Below are 18,438 nucleotides of genomic sequence, written 5' to 3' on the forward strand. Positions count from 1 at the left end.
CTATAAAGAAATGTACATATACTCCAATACAAGTGAAATGTCCATTACACCATTCTATTAGAGTAATACTGATGAAACAATGTGTAAGTAGCATTTTGTTGCAGCTGTTCAAGGTGGAGCTATTTTGGACTACTTAAGATACAGTGACAGAAGCTAATGTGGTCCAGTGGTTTCCAGCCGAGGGATCAGGCCCCTTCTAAGGGTCACCAAATAAATCTTCAGGGGTCATGAGGTGATTAATGGGGAAGCAACAAAGGGGAAAAAGTACCTTAAAACTGTACTAGCTTTTGAATAAATGTGCTCACTTATTTTCCACCAGTGCAAACAGTTAGCTGAGCTGTGACTGAATCAGTGTTGTTAAACATCTGATAGAAATCTGAAATGAATTAGTTATTCTATATGAATCACTGAAAACAATGGGACCATATTTTGGATGATTTTTCAAATGTTAGAATATATTTTTATTCCTCTCACAGAGAGAATGTTTGTCTTTGCCCTCCAGCTCTCTTCATATTTTAGAGAAGATCTCCTCCGAGATCCATCGGCACATTCTTTAAAATGCAGTGCAAAGGTTGCCAGTTTTCTCTTGGGTGTTCTTCTGTGTAATTATACTAATGTCTTGCACCTGATGTGATTTACAGGCTTTAGAATGTTACATGTTGCACATTTAATACATTTCTTCAGATTAGCGGCGGCTCCAATAGCTCCCTGGGTATTCACAAACCCAAAATGCCACCGCTGTGCAGGAAGAAGCTACAGAAGCATATTATTAACCTTTCTTTATAGGGCACTTTGCAAAACAGTGTTCCAAAGCGCTTTACAAGATGAATAAAAGTGTAAGCAATCACTGGCAAAAAATCTTATTTGCTGCAAGAGCATGAAAGCTCTGATGAAAACTTGCTCCAGGCTGTGCTTAAGGAATGCACAAGGAGGCAGACAGAGGCTGCATCTGTTTCTGTGGAAATCACCGAGTTAAGTCTCTGTGAGGTCAGGTAGAAATGTCATACTCTGCATGCATGTTGTCCAAAACTCAACCAGTCGCATTCTCTCCTCTCTTGCTCTTTTCCTCTTTCCAGGTTTCCCCAAACTGTGACCAGGTTTTGGTGAACGGTAAAGAAATGCGCGGTCGGCAGTCTTTGACAGTCAACTTCACCTACCTGCACCTTTCTGCTCAGCTGCAGCTCACCGTCTGGGTGCCCAAGCTTCCTCTGCAGATAGACGTGTCAGATACTGAGCTGAGCCAGGTTAAAGGCTGGAGGGTGCCGATCATCACGAACAAGAGGTAAATTACCTAGATGACCTTAGGGGAACAATTGAGGGAAATATAGTGGGTGTAAGTGTGAGTATCGGTTTGCATTTTGCAGAAAGCAGGAGATTTTTCCAGGTTTTTTGTATCAATTCCACTATTTACAAGTTACAACAACATGATGATGATACACCAACCTGTAGTTGCTGTGTTTGTGTAAGTGACTCAGATTTGTATCGTAGGGACATTTCACAGTTGACAAATAATATACGCATATAAGAGCATCTGAATGTATTATTGGTAACACAAATAAAACAAGATAAATAGAGTTAGAGCAATCTAACAGACTTTCTTTATAATTGACTGCTGAGGACACACAAGTAAGAACGTGCTTTGGAGCGTGATGATCAATATTACTTGTGTTTATTTACAGGAATTATATTCAAGCCTCAAAATTATTACAATTACAATACAATACAATAGATTACAAAAGATTACTGACTGATCCAAACCCACACATGAGCAAACAAATGTTGTCACACAAGCATTATTGATACAAACAATGAAAGCCCTAAGAGCCTCCTCTCACATCGTGTCGTATTCTGGAGATGGTGGTGGTTGTAATTTGCTGAAATGTGTGCAAGAGCAGAAACAACAGAAAAGGCAGATATACTCTGAGCCCTGACTACTGCGCTTTCCTTGGTCCATGCACTTGTTCTGCTTGAGAGCAGCCAATGCATATTGTTTCTTCAACAAAAGGTACTGTTTCAGCATGTGATAAAAAAGAGAAAAGAATGACTGTGTGAGTCCCTATTTTATCTGATTGGTTTTATGTTACGATTTGTGTGTGTTTCTATGCAACTGAGGGAGAAAAGGCAGAATAAACTGAAGGAGAGTGTGTGTGTGTGTGTGTTTTGGCTTTTGTGTGTGTATTTGTGTTTTGCATGTGTGATATAATGCCTGTTGAATGGAGTGGTTGAGAGCACATATCATTCCAGCCTCTGTCATATCCTCTGAGGTTAAGGCCTGCCAGACTATACTGATGACAGCTATTATGGCTTGAGCATCATTGTCAGTAAATGAACAACATAACTGAATGTAACTTAAGCAGCAGTAACAACAGTAATTTAAACCACACCTGTTGACACAACAAATTGTCTGGTACCCCGATCTGGGCCCCCACCCTTACGTTGAGACAAGGTTACAGTCGGCGAATCCGAAAGCCACCATGAGGCAACAACTTAAATATTTAACAAATATTTAAACACAACTGAGGGAGAGGGCGGTAAAATATGGGAGAATCCTGGGAAAAACGGGAGAGTTGACAGGTCTTAAACACACACATCCATTCACGCACACATACACTTTCTCCTGAGGGAGACAGTGCAAGTCGGTCAGGATGAGACAGGATGTTGGTTTGTGAGTGTTATTTTTTATTCCCATACTTTTTGTGTGTACATGCACATGCTTGTTTACTGTTTTATGCAGCATTTTATGTGCTTTTGCAAAGTGAACAAAAGCAGGATGGTGAAGGCAAAAATTGATGGAGAGAAATAAGGAATGTAGGACAGGATATAAACTGATACTGTAGCATATAAACTTGAGAAGAAGAAAAAATGGCCCACCTGTGATTTTCTCTCACTGTGTATTTTGATGCAGATCTGGATCTAGATTTCTATTATTACAATTTTTCAGTTTAGAGGATTGTGGAGCCTCCTCGGCTGAAGTACATTTTTTTCACTATGTGTATATTTTTCTTTCTTCTCCTCCTCCTCCTCCTCCTCCTCCTCCTCGCAGAGTATATAATGTTAAATGTTTCAACTGAATGAAATCCAAAATGTTGTGTATTTCCCCTGAGGATGGAGCTGTGATGTCGCAGTATGCACATCAACCATGTGACAAAAAACAAACTTCTACACAGGCTACATTTGTGTTCAGCTGCTTTACTGTATATAACGAAGAAACTCTTAACTTCAGTGCACAGACGGTTTGTGGAAGCTGCCACATTTAGATGCATAACCTCCAACTCAACCCACCTCAGATTTAGAGTCGCACTGGGGGAAAAAAGTTTTAAAGGCATCAGATTTTAATAAGAGCGGTTGAAAATCGACTGTATTCTTTCTTTCTCAGGTTACAAAAATTGAATTCCTTATGGTCCACATGTCTTTTCTCTCTACATGCATGCCTGCATCCTTCTATGCCTCTATGTTTGATTTGTATGTGTTCGTGGTATGTGGGTACCCGTGTGTGTGTGTGTGTGTGTGTGTGTGTGTGTGTGTGTGTGTGTGTGTGTGTGTTTGCCTCTATCCCCCCTCCCCCCTTCCATTCTGTTCTGCTGGGCCTATTTTTCAATTTTGCCAATTTCTGCTCAGATAGCCACCAACATGTGTGCATACGGAGACACAAACAGACCCACATACACACCTCTATCTCCCCTAACCACTATCTCACAGAAATAGTCACAAGCACTATTAGGTACACACTCTTACACAGACACATGTGCAACTGGGGCACTGGAAAATGGAAAGAGAATTCCTGTAATTTTACCTGGGTTTCACACTCTGGGACAGTTATGGGACACAGAGGTAGTCCTTTGTGTGTGTGTGTGTGTGTGTGTGTGTGTGTGTGTGTGTGTGTGTGTGTGTGTGTGTGTGTGTGTGTGTGTGTGTGTGTTCTTGTGTGAATGCCTGTCTGCATGTGGTATTGTGTAGCTATTACACAGAGGGAAGAAAAGAAGAAAGAATGCTCGCTTCTGGTGACTGTCTGAGAGAGAGGAAGAGAGCTCCAGGAGGGAGCGAGGTTTTCTGTTTTAACACTGATAGTGTATTCAAAGCATTGTTGGAGTCATTTCATTTCTTTTTATGGGGTGATTATTCAGCCTCCTCAGCTGTGGAATTACACCAAGTATACAGTTTTCACGTTATTATTTTATATATTTCTAATTTGGTATATTTGTTTAGTATTTAACTCAAATTAGGCTTTTATTATGAGGAGGTGCACAGTGGTGACAAATATTAAAGACAAAATGACACTACTGCAGATGAAAGGATTCCATAATCAAGTGTTGAACTACTGCTGCTGTTTGATGTACTTGAACAAGATAAAGTAATTGAAAAAAGGTTATTAAGACGTATGATTGCCTTGATAAAATACCATGCACTGTTATGTTGTTATAATTGTTTTCTGTACCATACTATGCACTTTATTTTTGTTGGTGGAGGTAAATTTGATGTTGCCTGTCACTTAAACGAGTGCAATCTTAAATATCTGTGATATGGCTGACCCAGACTGATTGTTAAGATGTCTGATTTATGTTCAAAATGGACAAAAGTTATTACAGCAGTAGTCCATGTGTGGATTTCTGTGCATATGTTGTTCTGCATTTACAAAATAGAATATATTGACTCCTTAAGTATGTTGCTGTAATTAATTTATGTGTTACTGTGATTACTCATATTCTCCGGCCCTTTATTTTGCCTCAGATTCATGAACTCAAGTCAGTCAGTTGTCATCCTTAGGTCATGAACAAATTTTACATGAGGTATTTCAGTGCTGGGATCGGAAACCACAACTGTACCAAACATTTCTGCTCTTTTAACCCATCAGCAGCAAGTTTGACTTGATGTTGTCCTTTCCAATCCAAACTCACAGAAAAATCCAGGAGAGTCTTTTTTTTTTTTTTTTTTTTTTAAAGTGCAGCTGTCGAGAACAGCTGCTTTTCTCTCTTTAAGACAACATACTCAGCGCAAATTATGACTTTTTGCCTTTGGAGTTGCATTGTTTTGGTCACATCAAACATATAGAATATTTGAGCAGTTTCATGTGTTTTTACCATGCAACTGCTTTTTGATTGTGTTCCTTACAGGTGCAGCCATTTGAACTTGGGCTCCATTCACAAACAAAATTAATGAATGCTTTTTCAGTAGAAGTTACAGTATTTGAAGTATACTGTTTAATGAAACTCACCTGCAGACAGTATTTGCTAACAATGTAGCACAAGGCCAGTTAAATTCTCAATAATTTGATCACCCAGGCATTCCAGGAAATCCACATTGTGCAGTTTAAATGCTATAAAAGTGTTTCAGCTGGATTAAAAACTCAAGTGTCTTTTCATTGACTGAGAGTGGAACCTGGAGCAGAGATTATACAGTAGATTACCTGAAGCTATATGTAGAGTATAAAAATGGCATTTAATTACCAGATAATCTCACCCTCTCTTCTCTCTCTGGCTCATTTATCTCCTTTCTTCTCAGACCTACGAGAGACAGTGAAGATGACGAGGATGATGAGAGGAAGGGCAAAGGCTGCACCCTTCAGGTATTATTTGATTGGTTTGCATATCACACTTTTAAAGAGAGTTCCTTAATCCCCCTCTTCAATGTCATTATCCCTGAAAAAGAGCTGTTCTACTACTTACTGAAAATGAAATGTGACTTGCTGTAGGTAATGTTGAGCGTCAGTTGCTTTAGGATACTGTGCAGCGTTATTGTGTTTCTGTTAGTTAGCTAGCAGTTAACAAGCTAACACAGGGACATAAGAGCCCATTGTGCAGTTAGTGGTATAGTCTAATTTGACCTCTCTTGACCTTTCAGTATCAGTATGCCTTGGTGCGAGTCCTCACTCATTTTGTGGCAGAACCCTCTGACCCAGGAGGAGAGATGGTCTATATGTTAGGAGCGGACTGGCAAGCTGACATCACTCATTTGGTCTTGGACCAGCTGAAGGTAAATATACACAAATACTCACATATATGCACAAATGTAACCAGATGTTCCTTGAGGAAATAGTTGAGCATTTTGGGAAATATACTCATTCATCTTCTGAGAGTTGGATGAGAACATCAATGCCACTTTCATGTCTGTGCATTAAGTGCATAGACACAGTCGCTGTACCTGGCTTTAGAGGGGCTAGTCGGCGGATTTTAAAACTTTGGAGAGTGCTAAGCAGGCTGTTTCCTTGTATTTCCGACTCTAGGTCTGACCTAATGCACAAACACAACATGATAGTGATCAGAAAAAGTTTTGTATTTCACAAAATGTTGTACTTTTCCTTTAACTCCTGTTAAGACTGATGGTTGACTGTTGAAAATGAGCAATTTTCTGTCATACTGATCTTGGATAAATGCACAAAAGCCTAAAAGATCACTTCTGCACAAATTGTAGCAGTGGCTGACAGATGTGTCTGTGCTCCACAGGTCGAAGATCCTCGCATTGCCAGACTGATAGATGGACGAATCTTGATCGGACGGGACTTGGGGATTACCACTATCCAGGTAGGTACCCTCTGTTCTACTGTCATCATTATACGCATGATCCAGTCTGTTCTCCTGCAAATTATTTGTAACAATTTTAGTTTATATTTTTGTCACAAACCACAAAACAACCCAGTATCCTAATTGAAGCACATTTGGACAACAAGTCCAGAGAAAGACACTTGAAAATGTGTGATTATGTGAAGCGCAGTGTAATTCATCAATTCAGACTGCAGCCATAAGCACTCCAGTGATGTAAACATTATCCTCTCTTTTTTTCCTCTCCTCCTCCTCTCTTGCAGTTTTAAGCCTCGCCTGCTAGCTCGTTACACAATTAGCCACAATTAACTGTCGGATTTGGCCCTGACATCTCAGCGTGATGTTGAACAATTACACACAGACACACACTCACACTGGCACACAGTGAACACACTCGCGCACTTGCTGAATTCCAATAAGCCGGTCCATAATGACTGAATGTGACAGTGGAGGACAGTCCTGTGGCTTACCGTCTTACATTACTGGTAGACTGTTTTATAGCAGAGCTCAGGAAAAGGCACCAAATATATCACAGACAGAGTCGAGACAGTTTTTGTTACATTGTGTTACATCTCCATCTTTCTTGTAAGAGTATATAAACTATATATATATATTTATCCGAAGTTCCTACATGTGCATGATTGCTTATGTTGTGCGTGTGTAAGAAATGGGTTGGCGCTGAGTTCAGTGCAGCAGTGGGGGGACATCTTGGGGATTTTTGGGAACAGCTGAGTGTCTGTTGTGTCCGTTCAACTGGGGACCACCGCATGCATGCACACACACACGCACACACACACACACACACACACACACACACACACACACACACACACACACACACACACACACACACATGCAGACAGCTGTGCTCTGTTTCGGAGCCAGGAGAGAGAATTTACCCAGCATCCCATCAAGATGCCAGTCGACAGCCGTCATTTGATAGTTTGACATTTCAATTTTACCCCCCAGCTCCGTTTCCCCGACTCTCGCCTCTTCCTCTCCTCCCCGTCTCTCTTTCTCCTTTCTCGCCCCCAGTCTCTCTTTCTCGCCCTCTTATTCTCTGTCTGTCTTGAAGAGCAATCCCAGAGCCGTCAATCATTGCATTTTGTTACCTCGCTGAGGGTGGGATTGAGTTTGACGCCCCGACACGTTCGCTGAGAGATTTTCTTTGTACACCAATCAGATCTGCCTGTCCTCCTGTCGCCGGGCGGAGTAGTACACTACAACACGGGGCTCCTAATCTCTATCACTGTCTGTCTGCTGCTCCCTCTCTCCATCTGTACCTCAATCTCTTCTGTGCTCCTTCTTTCTGCCCCCTCTCACTTTCTGTCCTCCTCTATTTGTCATTGTCTCTCTCTCTCTGACACCTACTCCATTTACTTCTCTCCCGCTCACTTGCTGTCTCTCACTACACACTCGCTTCTCTTTTCATTCACACTCTTTTAGATCTTTAGTTTTGGCCTTGTGCTTTGTTTATGCTAAGCTGTTGAACTGCTGACACATCGGTGCACAGCTGGGAGGCAGATGCGATCACTGCGTGTTTGTCTGTGTGTGAAATAAAAGCCACAGTATTTCCAAAACCAGCGCTGTCTTGACACAGACAGTTACTAATGTCATCAGCTTTTACAGGTCTGTGTTTGTCTGTGTGTTAGTTTCCTAACATTAACAGATACTGCCAGTTTATGGCCCAAAGCACTGCGGCGTTAACCAGCTCTTGTACTCCTCTGTCAATGTTAAACACTTCACTGTGACCTTAAGGCAACAATCACTGAGACAACAAAAGCTCTGTCATCCACCTCTCTCCTGTACTGTCTCCCACAGTTTCCTGTACTATATATGTACTTCTAATTTCCTTTAGTTGATGCAACATGAGCCATCACCTGTCAAAAAAACAGCTCGTCAGCAATGTCATGTCTTTTTAGTTAGATTTTGCAGTTGCTGAAAACAGATAACACTGACTGTTGTTTAGGGTTTTTCCCTGGAAAGAGTTGCAACTCTTCTGCAACTCCAAAAATGCAGGTTTAACTTAAGACTAATTTGTACTTCAATGTCACTTTACACCTGTTCATGTGTTGTTTGGCCTTTCGTTGCAGGTTCTATCCCCACTGTCTGACTCTATTTTGGCAGAGAAGACTGTGACCGTGTTGGATGACAAGGTAAACTAACATATTGCTTTATCTTGGCATGGAGGAGGATTGTGTTGTTAAACCCCCTGTTGCAGATCACTGGTTATGAGCAAGGGGACAGTATTGAGGTGATTAGCCTAAAAGTGTAAGGAAACAACATCCAAAGCTCATCAAAGAGAAGGTTAACGTGTTTATTAAGTGCGAACATATAAAGTGTGAACATTGAACCCAAATTACTCATACAAAAGTATACTGAGCACACACAGCATAAGATAGGTAATGTCATTCGGTAGCCTTCATAAGTTCTTCCAGTACAGTTCATTTCAGACTTACTTTTATACTCGACATATTCAAAGTCTTAAAATTGTCAGTTCTAAATATTGCATGCCATGCTATGGCTTAATTTTATTTTGCTGCCGCACTATAATATTGCTTCAACTACATAATTTCCCCACAGAGTTTATGAAAATTTCATCATACTTCCAAAGTTCTTCAATCTGCTCCACCTTGAAAGTGATTTAAATTCACTTCTTTTTTTAAAACTTCATGCAGGAGAATCATCTTGGTGAACCAACCTGAATCTTGTCTCAAACAAACAAAATCCCTTTCTTGCCCTTTCTGGCTGCTAAAATGGGAGCAAACAAGTAAAAGAGTTGAACCTTTTCATTGCTTTTGCCAGTGACCTACAATATCCCTTGTTTGTCCAGGTCACCATCACAGACCTGGGAGTCCAGCTGGTGGCATCTCTCTCCCTCAGTATGTCAGCCAGTCCTGGAAACTACCAGGCTATACAGCTAACAACTACAGCAACAGACCTGCTGCACACACCAAAACAGGTACTATAGGTACACAAACATATTGACACACACTCTCTCTCACACACAGATCTATCCTCCAAGGGTCCAATTCATCAGGTGATCAGAATGTAACTTGCACGTGCAGCATACATCAAATCGCTGCTATCTATGCCCGAATCAGTTTCAAATTAGACATGCATAACTTCCAGGCTATAGCACTGCTTCGTTACACTTACAACCACCTGAAGGGCTCCAGCAAAACAGTACTGGTAAAACCACATCAACCACATCTTTACACACTACATAACCATAAAAAACAAACACGCTCACCTCCTGTACACCCACATGTATATTATAATGCTCGGCCACCGAGCTATTCTTGACTCTCTGATCACATTGCCAAGGGTTATTTTAACACACTATCTCAAGCTATTATCCCTCGCACCCGTCCCCCACCTTCCCTTCTCCCTCTTTCTCTTTTTCATTTTTTTTATTGAACAATACCTCACATTCTAATTTCTATCCATGGGCTAATTGGATGAGAAGCACCTCGTGACAATGAAAATACAGATTTGATCTCGCATTTTATTCAAACATTAATTTCTTTTTCTTTCTCCCTGTTTTTATCTACATCATTCACCATCACCTGTGGAAAGTTGAGAGAGAGGAAAAGTATGGAGGAGAAGAAGATAGGGTGGAAAGAAGTAACAGAAGTAAAAACAGAGGGAGGGAAAGGGATAAAATGTTGAGTTTAATTACTTTTGTAGGGAGGTTTACACCTCCACAATATTTTATGTGTCCTGATTAAAGAAAGCAAAGGGTTTTATCAAGGGAAATTAGTGAGGCAGGATCACTTAAATACAGGCAGAGAAAATACATTATGTGCTTAATTCTGTCCTTATTTATGGAATAGCTGTTGCTGGAAGAAGAGTGTTGAGAAAAAGAAAACATTTTTCTTCCATGTATTTGTCCACATTGCAACAGAAGATATGGAAACTGGAGAAAAATAGAGGAAAGAAAAGGTGTGCCTGTGTACAAAAAAGAAGTGGTTAGGTTTCAATTATGAATGTTACATGTTCAGGTCTTTGGGGGTGGGTGTGTGTGGTTAGATGGATGGGAGTGTAGATGGCTCTCTTTGTGTCTTCCTCCAAGAGTAACAACATGCTATGTCTTTCCATTGTGTTGGAGACACAAACAGCTGAAACATTCAAAAAATGTGTCACGCTGTCACGCTACCAAGGCCAACACCAATGAATATCTTATGTTATGTGCTCTCAGAAAAGCAAGTTTAACGGGGCCAATAGTACAACAAGCTAAAACTCCTAGGGCACGGCGCAGGCGCGGCTGCGCCGATGGGGCGTGGTGGCGCAGACTTTGGTATTTTCGTGCGCTGCGCCGGCGACACATCTCCTCCTTCTCATCTCAGTCCCACCCAGCGGCGCAACTCGGAAAGAGAGAGGGGAGAAGGCGTAGAGTGGGTTTGACACAGCCGAGTCAAATTTTCACCAATCACAGCAGCTCCTTGCCTCACCTTTGAGAATGCCGCTGGCCAGGCGCATGGCAAGTGGCAAGTCCGACGCCCAAACTTCTCCCAGGAGGAGACTGACGTCACTCATGTCTGTGTGTGTGTATATTGTTTTATATTCTGTTCTATATTTTGTGGTATATTTTGTTTATATATATATATTCTGTATGTGCTGACTCAGATAGTTGCATTGAATTGCGGCTGTTGCTAATAATTGATCGCAGTGAAATGCCAGACACTGTGGAAACCTGACTGTGAGGTGTTGGTGACGTGAGCGCACGACTCCGCCAGTTTAAGAAAATCCTCTGGCGCACAGAGTTGACCAGGTCTGAGGTGGCGAGCTTTCAGCGCACTTTTACACCGCCGGCGCAGACCAAAATGGTCGAAAATTCCAATGCGCTGGCTCATTATGCCGACACCTCCCCCCTACTGCGCCGCAACGCCCATCCTGGCGCACCTCTGTACGCCTCGGTTTACCAAAATACCAAATGCGCCGTGCGCTGTGCGCCTGCCTGCGCCGCGCCAGCGGCGGAATCGAAAATAGAGCCCCTAAAGTCTATCAGAGAGGGATCTGTCCTTTCACCTCATTTAATTATCCTCTAAACTATTATAGGTTGTTCTGTATGAAACGCCACAGACCTGAACATGCAGTAATTATTCATTTATTTATCTGTTTTGGCCACTTGGGGGCACCTGAACAAGCTGTAAATTAACTGATATAGTTATGGATAAAATGTTGAACGAAGTGAGAGGAATAGCTGAGTGTTTCTCTGCTGAATGCATTGCTATGTTCACCAGCCAGCTGCTGTGTGTGTTTATCTTTTGCTGCATCAGCCCGTCATCACCTGAGAAACAGCCGCAGAGTTTGTCTGTGGAAGTAGGTTATTACGACCCATATTTACGTTAGACAGTGACCTCTAGTGGCTGTAGTAATTATGACTTAAGCAAAGGAGGAAGTCAGGTGATGTAGTATAAAGAGCAAGGAAGTCAGCACATGGAGGATTGGCAGGGTGGGTCAAACAAACTAAGACTTTCAGGCTGGACATCGCTGTACAAAGAAGGTTCGGTCGCGGTTTGGTAGGCTTCTCACTGGTACCCTCCAACAATATTTTAATTTGGGAACAGTTGTATATTTAGTATTGGGAGTCACTGGGAATCTACCTGTTCAGTCGTTTAGGTATGAGGATGTGTTGTATGCATACAACACTGATGAGAGCGGTGAGAAAACACTATCATGTATTTTACAGACTAATTTGATGCATTGGTAATGTGAAAATATCAGTGAGTGCAGCTTTAAATACCAGGTCTTTGGAATAAATCTGGATGGGAAATTGACAGTGCAATATGTTTTCTTCTATTAGCAAGTAAACATGTATCAGTGATATAGGTATCCCTCATAGACCAATTAGCAAAAACATCCAACTCTAAACTGTAGCAAACAAAGGAAGACTTAAGTTGTAGCTTTGTAGTATGAATGTATGTGTGCGTACCCACATGAGCATTTCACAAGATGTTACAGACACATGCTGAATAAAGTTGCACTGATTTACTGAGATCTGTGCATGAAACACATTGAGAAACTTCAAAGACTCAACGGCAAGCAGCAGAGATTGAAGAATGGGATGGATCAAATAGCACTTGATCAACTGTGCACATACTCCACCCTCAAAAGACCACCATGGATTATGCCCATATATCCAAAACACTGTTAAAAGAGTTATTATTGGTTGTATGCTCTAGGAATTGTAACATACTATTTTTTTCATTGTATTTCAGGAAGCCGCGATCAGTGCGTGGATTCAGTACAGTGACGGTTCAGTGACGCCGCTTGATGTCTACGATCCCAAAGATTTTCTCCTCTCGGCCGTGTCATTGGATGAGAGTGTCATCTCCATAACCAATCAGGTACTAGCCATTAGAAGTCTTTGTTATCTGACATATGGTTTAAAGCTGTGTAAAGATGCCAGAAACAAAAACCATGGAAGTTTTGCGAAAGTTAACTCTTGACAGAAGCTGTTGGCAGATTTTGCCAAAGTGACAGGATGGTGTTCAAAATACAACATGACCAAATTTTACTGCTGTGTCTGTCTGCCTTTACATTGTCTCTGGTTTCTATTAGGAGCAACACTGGCCCATTGTAGTGGCAGAGGGCGACGGACAGGGAACGCTGGTTCGTGTAGAGATGGTCATCTCTGAAACCTGCCAAAAATCCAAAAGGAAGAGCGTGCTGGCATCTGGAGTTGGCAATGTGATTGTGAAGTTTGGAGCAAAGAGTGAGGAAAGAGGTGTGATGGGAAGAGGTGGACAGGACGACGGAGGAGGGATGGACAACAGCACCAGTGAGCAGCGAACAAAAGATGGAGAGTGGAAGTCCAACAGTGCAGCAGTGGATCGAGAAGAGGGAGCCATGAGGAAGGTGGGCGGTTTGATGGTCAGATGAATCAGTGCAGGACTGATTTTTTTTCCCAATATGTTGTCAGTGCAGTTGGTAAAAGAATAATGTTCTATACAATAATTGGATAGTTTGACTGTATTCCTACTGACTCCTTGGGAAGGGATGACGTGAACAGAGCTGGGAGTGAGTGTTCAGTAAAATTTTAATCTCTAGTAACAGAACTATTCACTATTCCTTTATTTTTAAACAATTTAGCCTAAGATCATGAAATCATTAAAATCAATGCCCAACGCGAAAGGTTGTGGACTAAAATTTAGCAATGAACATGAGCATGGAGTTAATATTTCTATCCTCTTTCTCGCCAATCAGGTTAGCACAACAACCAAGAGCACAGTAACCCATCGTGCTTCAGGTGGTAAAGCTGCCAGTGGAGGCAGCAGCAGCAGCCGGGGCGGAGGCCCCAGCCAAGCAGGGGACTATAGTAGCTACCCAGCACAAGTGGAGGTACCAGGCACTGGGGATAGTGAGCTGACCCAGACCACTCGAGGACTGTCGGACCTGGAGATTGGAATGTATGCCCTTTTGGGTGTATTCTGTTTGGCAATACTGGTCTTCCTCATCAACTGTGTCAGCTTTGCGTTCAGGTAAAATATTGAGATAATTGAGGACACTCATGTTTTTATTATTTAAAGAAAACTCTGCATTAAAAGTGTGTTGTTAGGTTGAATAGTAAGACCTTCAGCATCATAGTTGAATAGTCTTTGTGTGAACCACCACATGACCCTGACCACACCAAGCACCTGGTATGGACAGACAGTGTGTTTAGTGGCTAAATTTGATTTATTTTTGTTTGCTTGCAAAATGAAATCCTCATTGACTTTGAATTTGACTGTCCAGTCCAATAGTTTTGGTTCAAATATATGCTGCATGTAGCTATTATTATTATAATTATTATTTTTATATTTATTTACCTCACATTATTATATTTATTTACCTATAATAATTTCATCAATATGTGCAAAAATTTAACTGGGCTGTTAACTGTTAACACTAATAAATACTAATACTAATAAATTACTATAACTCTTATGATTATTATTATTATTATTATTATTATTATTATTATTATTATTATTATTATTATTATTATCTATGCAAGTGACCCAGTTTCCCCTCAGGGATCAATCATTTAACCATTCATCTTAATGTTGCATTGATTACATTTCACACACCTTAGACATCTACTAGTCTATTTTATGTTTTCTTTTCACCTTTAACAATATTTAGAGAGTCTGATTAAATCAGTATTAAAAACTCAGCCTGTACCTGCACTTTTTCAAACTAATACTTCAATCCTAGAATAATTATCATCCTTCCGCTGCAGATACCGTCACAAGCAGGTCCCCGTGCTGGAAGCAGGAGGCAACATGAACCACGCCCATGACTGGGTGTGGCTTGGCAACGAGGCTGACCTTTTAGCTGACCACTCTGATCAGTGCCAGGGTGGGCTGCCTGACGAGTGCACCACCATCATCGACCGGAATGAAGGAGGATACGAAGAGAACAAGTACCTGCTGAATGGGGCTGGTAACACCTTGGTGATGGGCGTGGGCACAGGTATGGGCACCATCAGTGGGAGTGGTGGCGCAGGTGGACACCGAGGCATCACCCATGGACAAACCTTGCCCAGATCTGTTCCAGAACCTCATCAGTGCCTTTCAACAATCACTACAGGTGGAAAAAATGCCACTGGCCAAGTGGAGCATCTGAATAATTCCCCCCGAGCCACAGCTGCAGCTGCAGTCGCAGCCGCCAAACGCAAACGCGTCCAGTTCACATCTTTTGCCACTGTTCTGCCCAATGATAATTCGGGTGGGGGTGGCCCATATACCAACTCTTCACTGGTGACCAATGGGAGCGAGGATGACATCAAGTGGGTGTGCCAGGATATGGACCTGGGTCAGTCTGAAATCAGAACCTACATGGAGAGGCTACAAGACAATCTGTGACTGAGGGGAAAGAGACTGAGAAATAGAGGGGCAGAGGATGAGTGCAGGGGGAGGATGGACAATGAATACAATTCACCTGTAATGCCTTTGCAGTGGATGAAGGGAGGGAGAATGGGAGAAATATGAGAACAGTGAAGGGAACATTAAGTGTGGCAAAGAGTTGAAAAGATTATTGAACAGACTGTGCAGGGGATGCTTACGTTTAGCTGCCCTTAGGCTATGGAAAGCATACCGTCAACACTAGCTCACACTGAAATCAATGGTAGCAAACAATAAATAACATTATAAATTTGTTTTATATTATTTATTGTGAAAATATTAGTGTAAAAATCAATGATAAAGTCATTGTTGGTTATGAATGGTTATTTTCAGAATACCAGTAAACCATTGTGCTATACAGTAAATTCAGGGTATGTTATTGGAAAAACACTATTAAGCCACTATACACTTAAACGAGGATCGCAGTATTTTTTACTCATATGGTATTATTCCCAGCTTTGGCTGTGGCTGTTGATTGATTATCGATAGATCTAGTTTTAATATACAAACCTTTCATTATCCTGCCAAGTTTGCTGAGTGGTTATATAATGACTCACTGATTATGATTACTGAAGAATAGGTGCACATCAAGGGTATAATCTGTTTGTTTTTGTTTGATCATGTGACCCATTTGCATTGCTCATAGGTAAACTGTAACATGTAAAAAAAATATATGTATTCCAAGTACTCAACTACAAATTCAGGCACCTGTGGGAGTTTCCATTCAGCACTGAATACAGGCGATCTTTCCTCAAACAACAGAATGTGTCAAGAGTTGGAAAGTGATATGACTGTTTCTCCCTTGGATCCAAGACAGAGGCATTTAAACTTGCACAAATACAAAACAGGAAAGGACATTGGCCACATTTGAGGCTTACTTCCTGTTTCCTGAAACCTTCCAGCCAATGATGGCTTTCTCCCTGTATTCAGAACCAGTCCTGTCATCCCCTGGCCCCTCTCCTTGTCTGTTATTGGACAGCAGTAGAAACTTTGTGAACTTAAGTACACAGTGAAATACTGTGAAATACTGTCTGTAAACTAAAGGTTGGGGGGTGGGCGACTAAGGTGTCTCACATAAAAAAGGAGGCTGCTTGGGCTTTGCAAAGCCTGACCGAACACTTAATAATGAGGATTATTTAAACAGAAACCATGTAGGTGACAAGACAGACGAGAGAACCTACAGTGTGCTACATGGAGCTAACACGATTTACTGAGTGACAAAAATGGAGTGAATATCTCACGAATAGATATGGGTTTGTGTAACATGTTTGTTCTCGCTGAACATAGTTTTCTCCCCTTTTGTTTGTCCTTTTTTATAAATAGAATGTTTTTAATATGGTTTTTCCTCATTATGTTTGTCCTAATTTGGGAAGATATTAATTGTAGCTTTTTATTTCAGAGATTTATTAAGATTTTAAGGATATATGATTCTTTTTTTTTTTCTCCTAGAGATCTATTTATTTAAATTAACATTTGAGAGGGTGAGGGAGGAAGGAAAGGCCAAGGGCAAAGACTGAAAACAAAAGACCTGCTGGTGAATGATAGCACATAAGAGAACAAGTGAAAAGAAGGAGACAGAACAGGCAGAGGTTGCCTCACCTTCGTTAAGCTCAGGTGACGAGTCATGAAGAACCGACAATAAAAAACGGACAACTGTAAGATTGTTAAGATTGCAATATTTATTTATAAATGTGTTACTGTTTCAGAGTACACTGTATGTTGTAGATAAATAAACATGCTTCAAAGTGCTTGTGAATAAGATTGCAGGTCACTAGCCAACAACATGGTGAAATTTTGTACATTTTACAGTGCAAATATGGTACACAATACTATCTACCACCACAATGTGAAAGTGATCATATTGGTTCTTTTTCTAAAAATGTTCCTGTCTTTGTTTAAAGTATTGAATGAGTTCTTGTCTTTGTACAGGGTAGGAATCCGTTTACCTCCATAATGAGATGTAAAAACGGAGGTAATCCATCGTGCATCACACTTAAAATTGCTTGAGGCTGGTGAGTCAGAGAGATCCATTTCAGAAAGAAAACCAAACCAAATGTGAGGATGTTGGGCTAGTCCAAGAAAAAAAGAGAATCTGGATGACCACAGATTTAAACTTCTCTGTTTTCAATCATTTGTTTGACAAAATACATAATCAAAGTACACGTCAATTGATGGCCAAATCATCAGGTCTGAAACAGAGTGAAGAGAGGACTGAAAGGGCAGAGAGCTGGGATAGACGCAGATAAAGAGACCTGAGCTGACGCCACACGAGGAAACGAAACGGGCTGCACAGCCTCCACCAAAGCAATAGATATTCTGACTGATGATGGCGACTATACTGTATGTTCTGGACTCACACATTACTGTATACAGTACCTACTCTAATGTAGCTACAAGACTGCTGTGGTTGAAAGGATCAGTCGAACAGGTACCGGCTCGATAGCTTAAGGTAGAAGTGTAGCAACGCTGTCCAATGAAAAACCTTTTGACTCTGAACATGCTAGGACTGTGAGTTCAATCAGACTTTACAGCCTGTGACACCCATTCTACCTGTTGTATAATTTCAAAACTGCCTGGATGTCAACTGAAAAATAAAATACAAGGCTATTTTTGAAAAATTATGTTTGGGGCGTTTCAGCTTTTGTTTTATATCAGAATGACAAATCTACCGTATGAAGACTTTGTGGATGGACGCAATTTACTGATTGCTTACTTGCTGCTTGCTGAACTTTGGCACATTTCCCCACAGGAACTGTTTTACAAGCTTAAAGGTTTGGCCTCTTTGATGTCTCAGCAGCTGTCAGAAGTTTCACAGAATGGCCGGAACAGTAGTTGGTTGCAGCTAGAGAGTCGAGTTTTTTGTTAATTCATACTAACTTGGTTTCTATAAGTACATTCAACAGAGATTTTTTTTAACACAGGCAACTAGAGGTGCAAGAACAACAGCTGATTTAACTTGTTTGTCTGCATAGAAATTGATGCCTCATATCTTCTGGCATCCATCTCTAGCA

General features: G+C 41.1%; 1 protein-coding gene across 1 annotated transcript in view; it reads left to right on the top strand.

The window, feature by feature from the left end:
* LOC139333132 (transmembrane protein 132D) overlaps window positions 1–18,048 on the top strand; it is a 247,995-nt gene extending 229,947 nt beyond the window's left edge. Inside the window, exons 7-16 of the mRNA XM_070965412.1 lie at window positions 1,077–1,282; window positions 5,500–5,563; window positions 5,839–5,970; window positions 6,441–6,518; window positions 8,630–8,692; window positions 9,370–9,498; window positions 12,761–12,889; window positions 13,104–13,400; window positions 13,749–14,023; window positions 14,764–18,048. Of these exons, the coding sequence (XP_070821513.1) occupies window positions 1,077–1,282; window positions 5,500–5,563; window positions 5,839–5,970; window positions 6,441–6,518; window positions 8,630–8,692; window positions 9,370–9,498; window positions 12,761–12,889; window positions 13,104–13,400; window positions 13,749–14,023; window positions 14,764–15,388 (1,998 nt within the window). The 3' untranslated portion in view covers window positions 15,389–18,048. The remainder of the gene's footprint in view (window positions 1–1,076; window positions 1,283–5,499; window positions 5,564–5,838; window positions 5,971–6,440; window positions 6,519–8,629; window positions 8,693–9,369; window positions 9,499–12,760; window positions 12,890–13,103; window positions 13,401–13,748; window positions 14,024–14,763) is intronic.
* The last annotated feature ends 390 nt before the right edge of the window (window positions 18,049–18,438 follow it).

Source organism: Chaetodon trifascialis, chromosome 6 (genome assembly GCF_039877785.1).
Source record: "Chaetodon trifascialis isolate fChaTrf1 chromosome 6, fChaTrf1.hap1, whole genome shotgun sequence".
NCBI classification, from domain to species: domain Eukaryota; kingdom Metazoa; phylum Chordata; class Actinopteri; order Chaetodontiformes; family Chaetodontidae; genus Chaetodon; species Chaetodon trifascialis.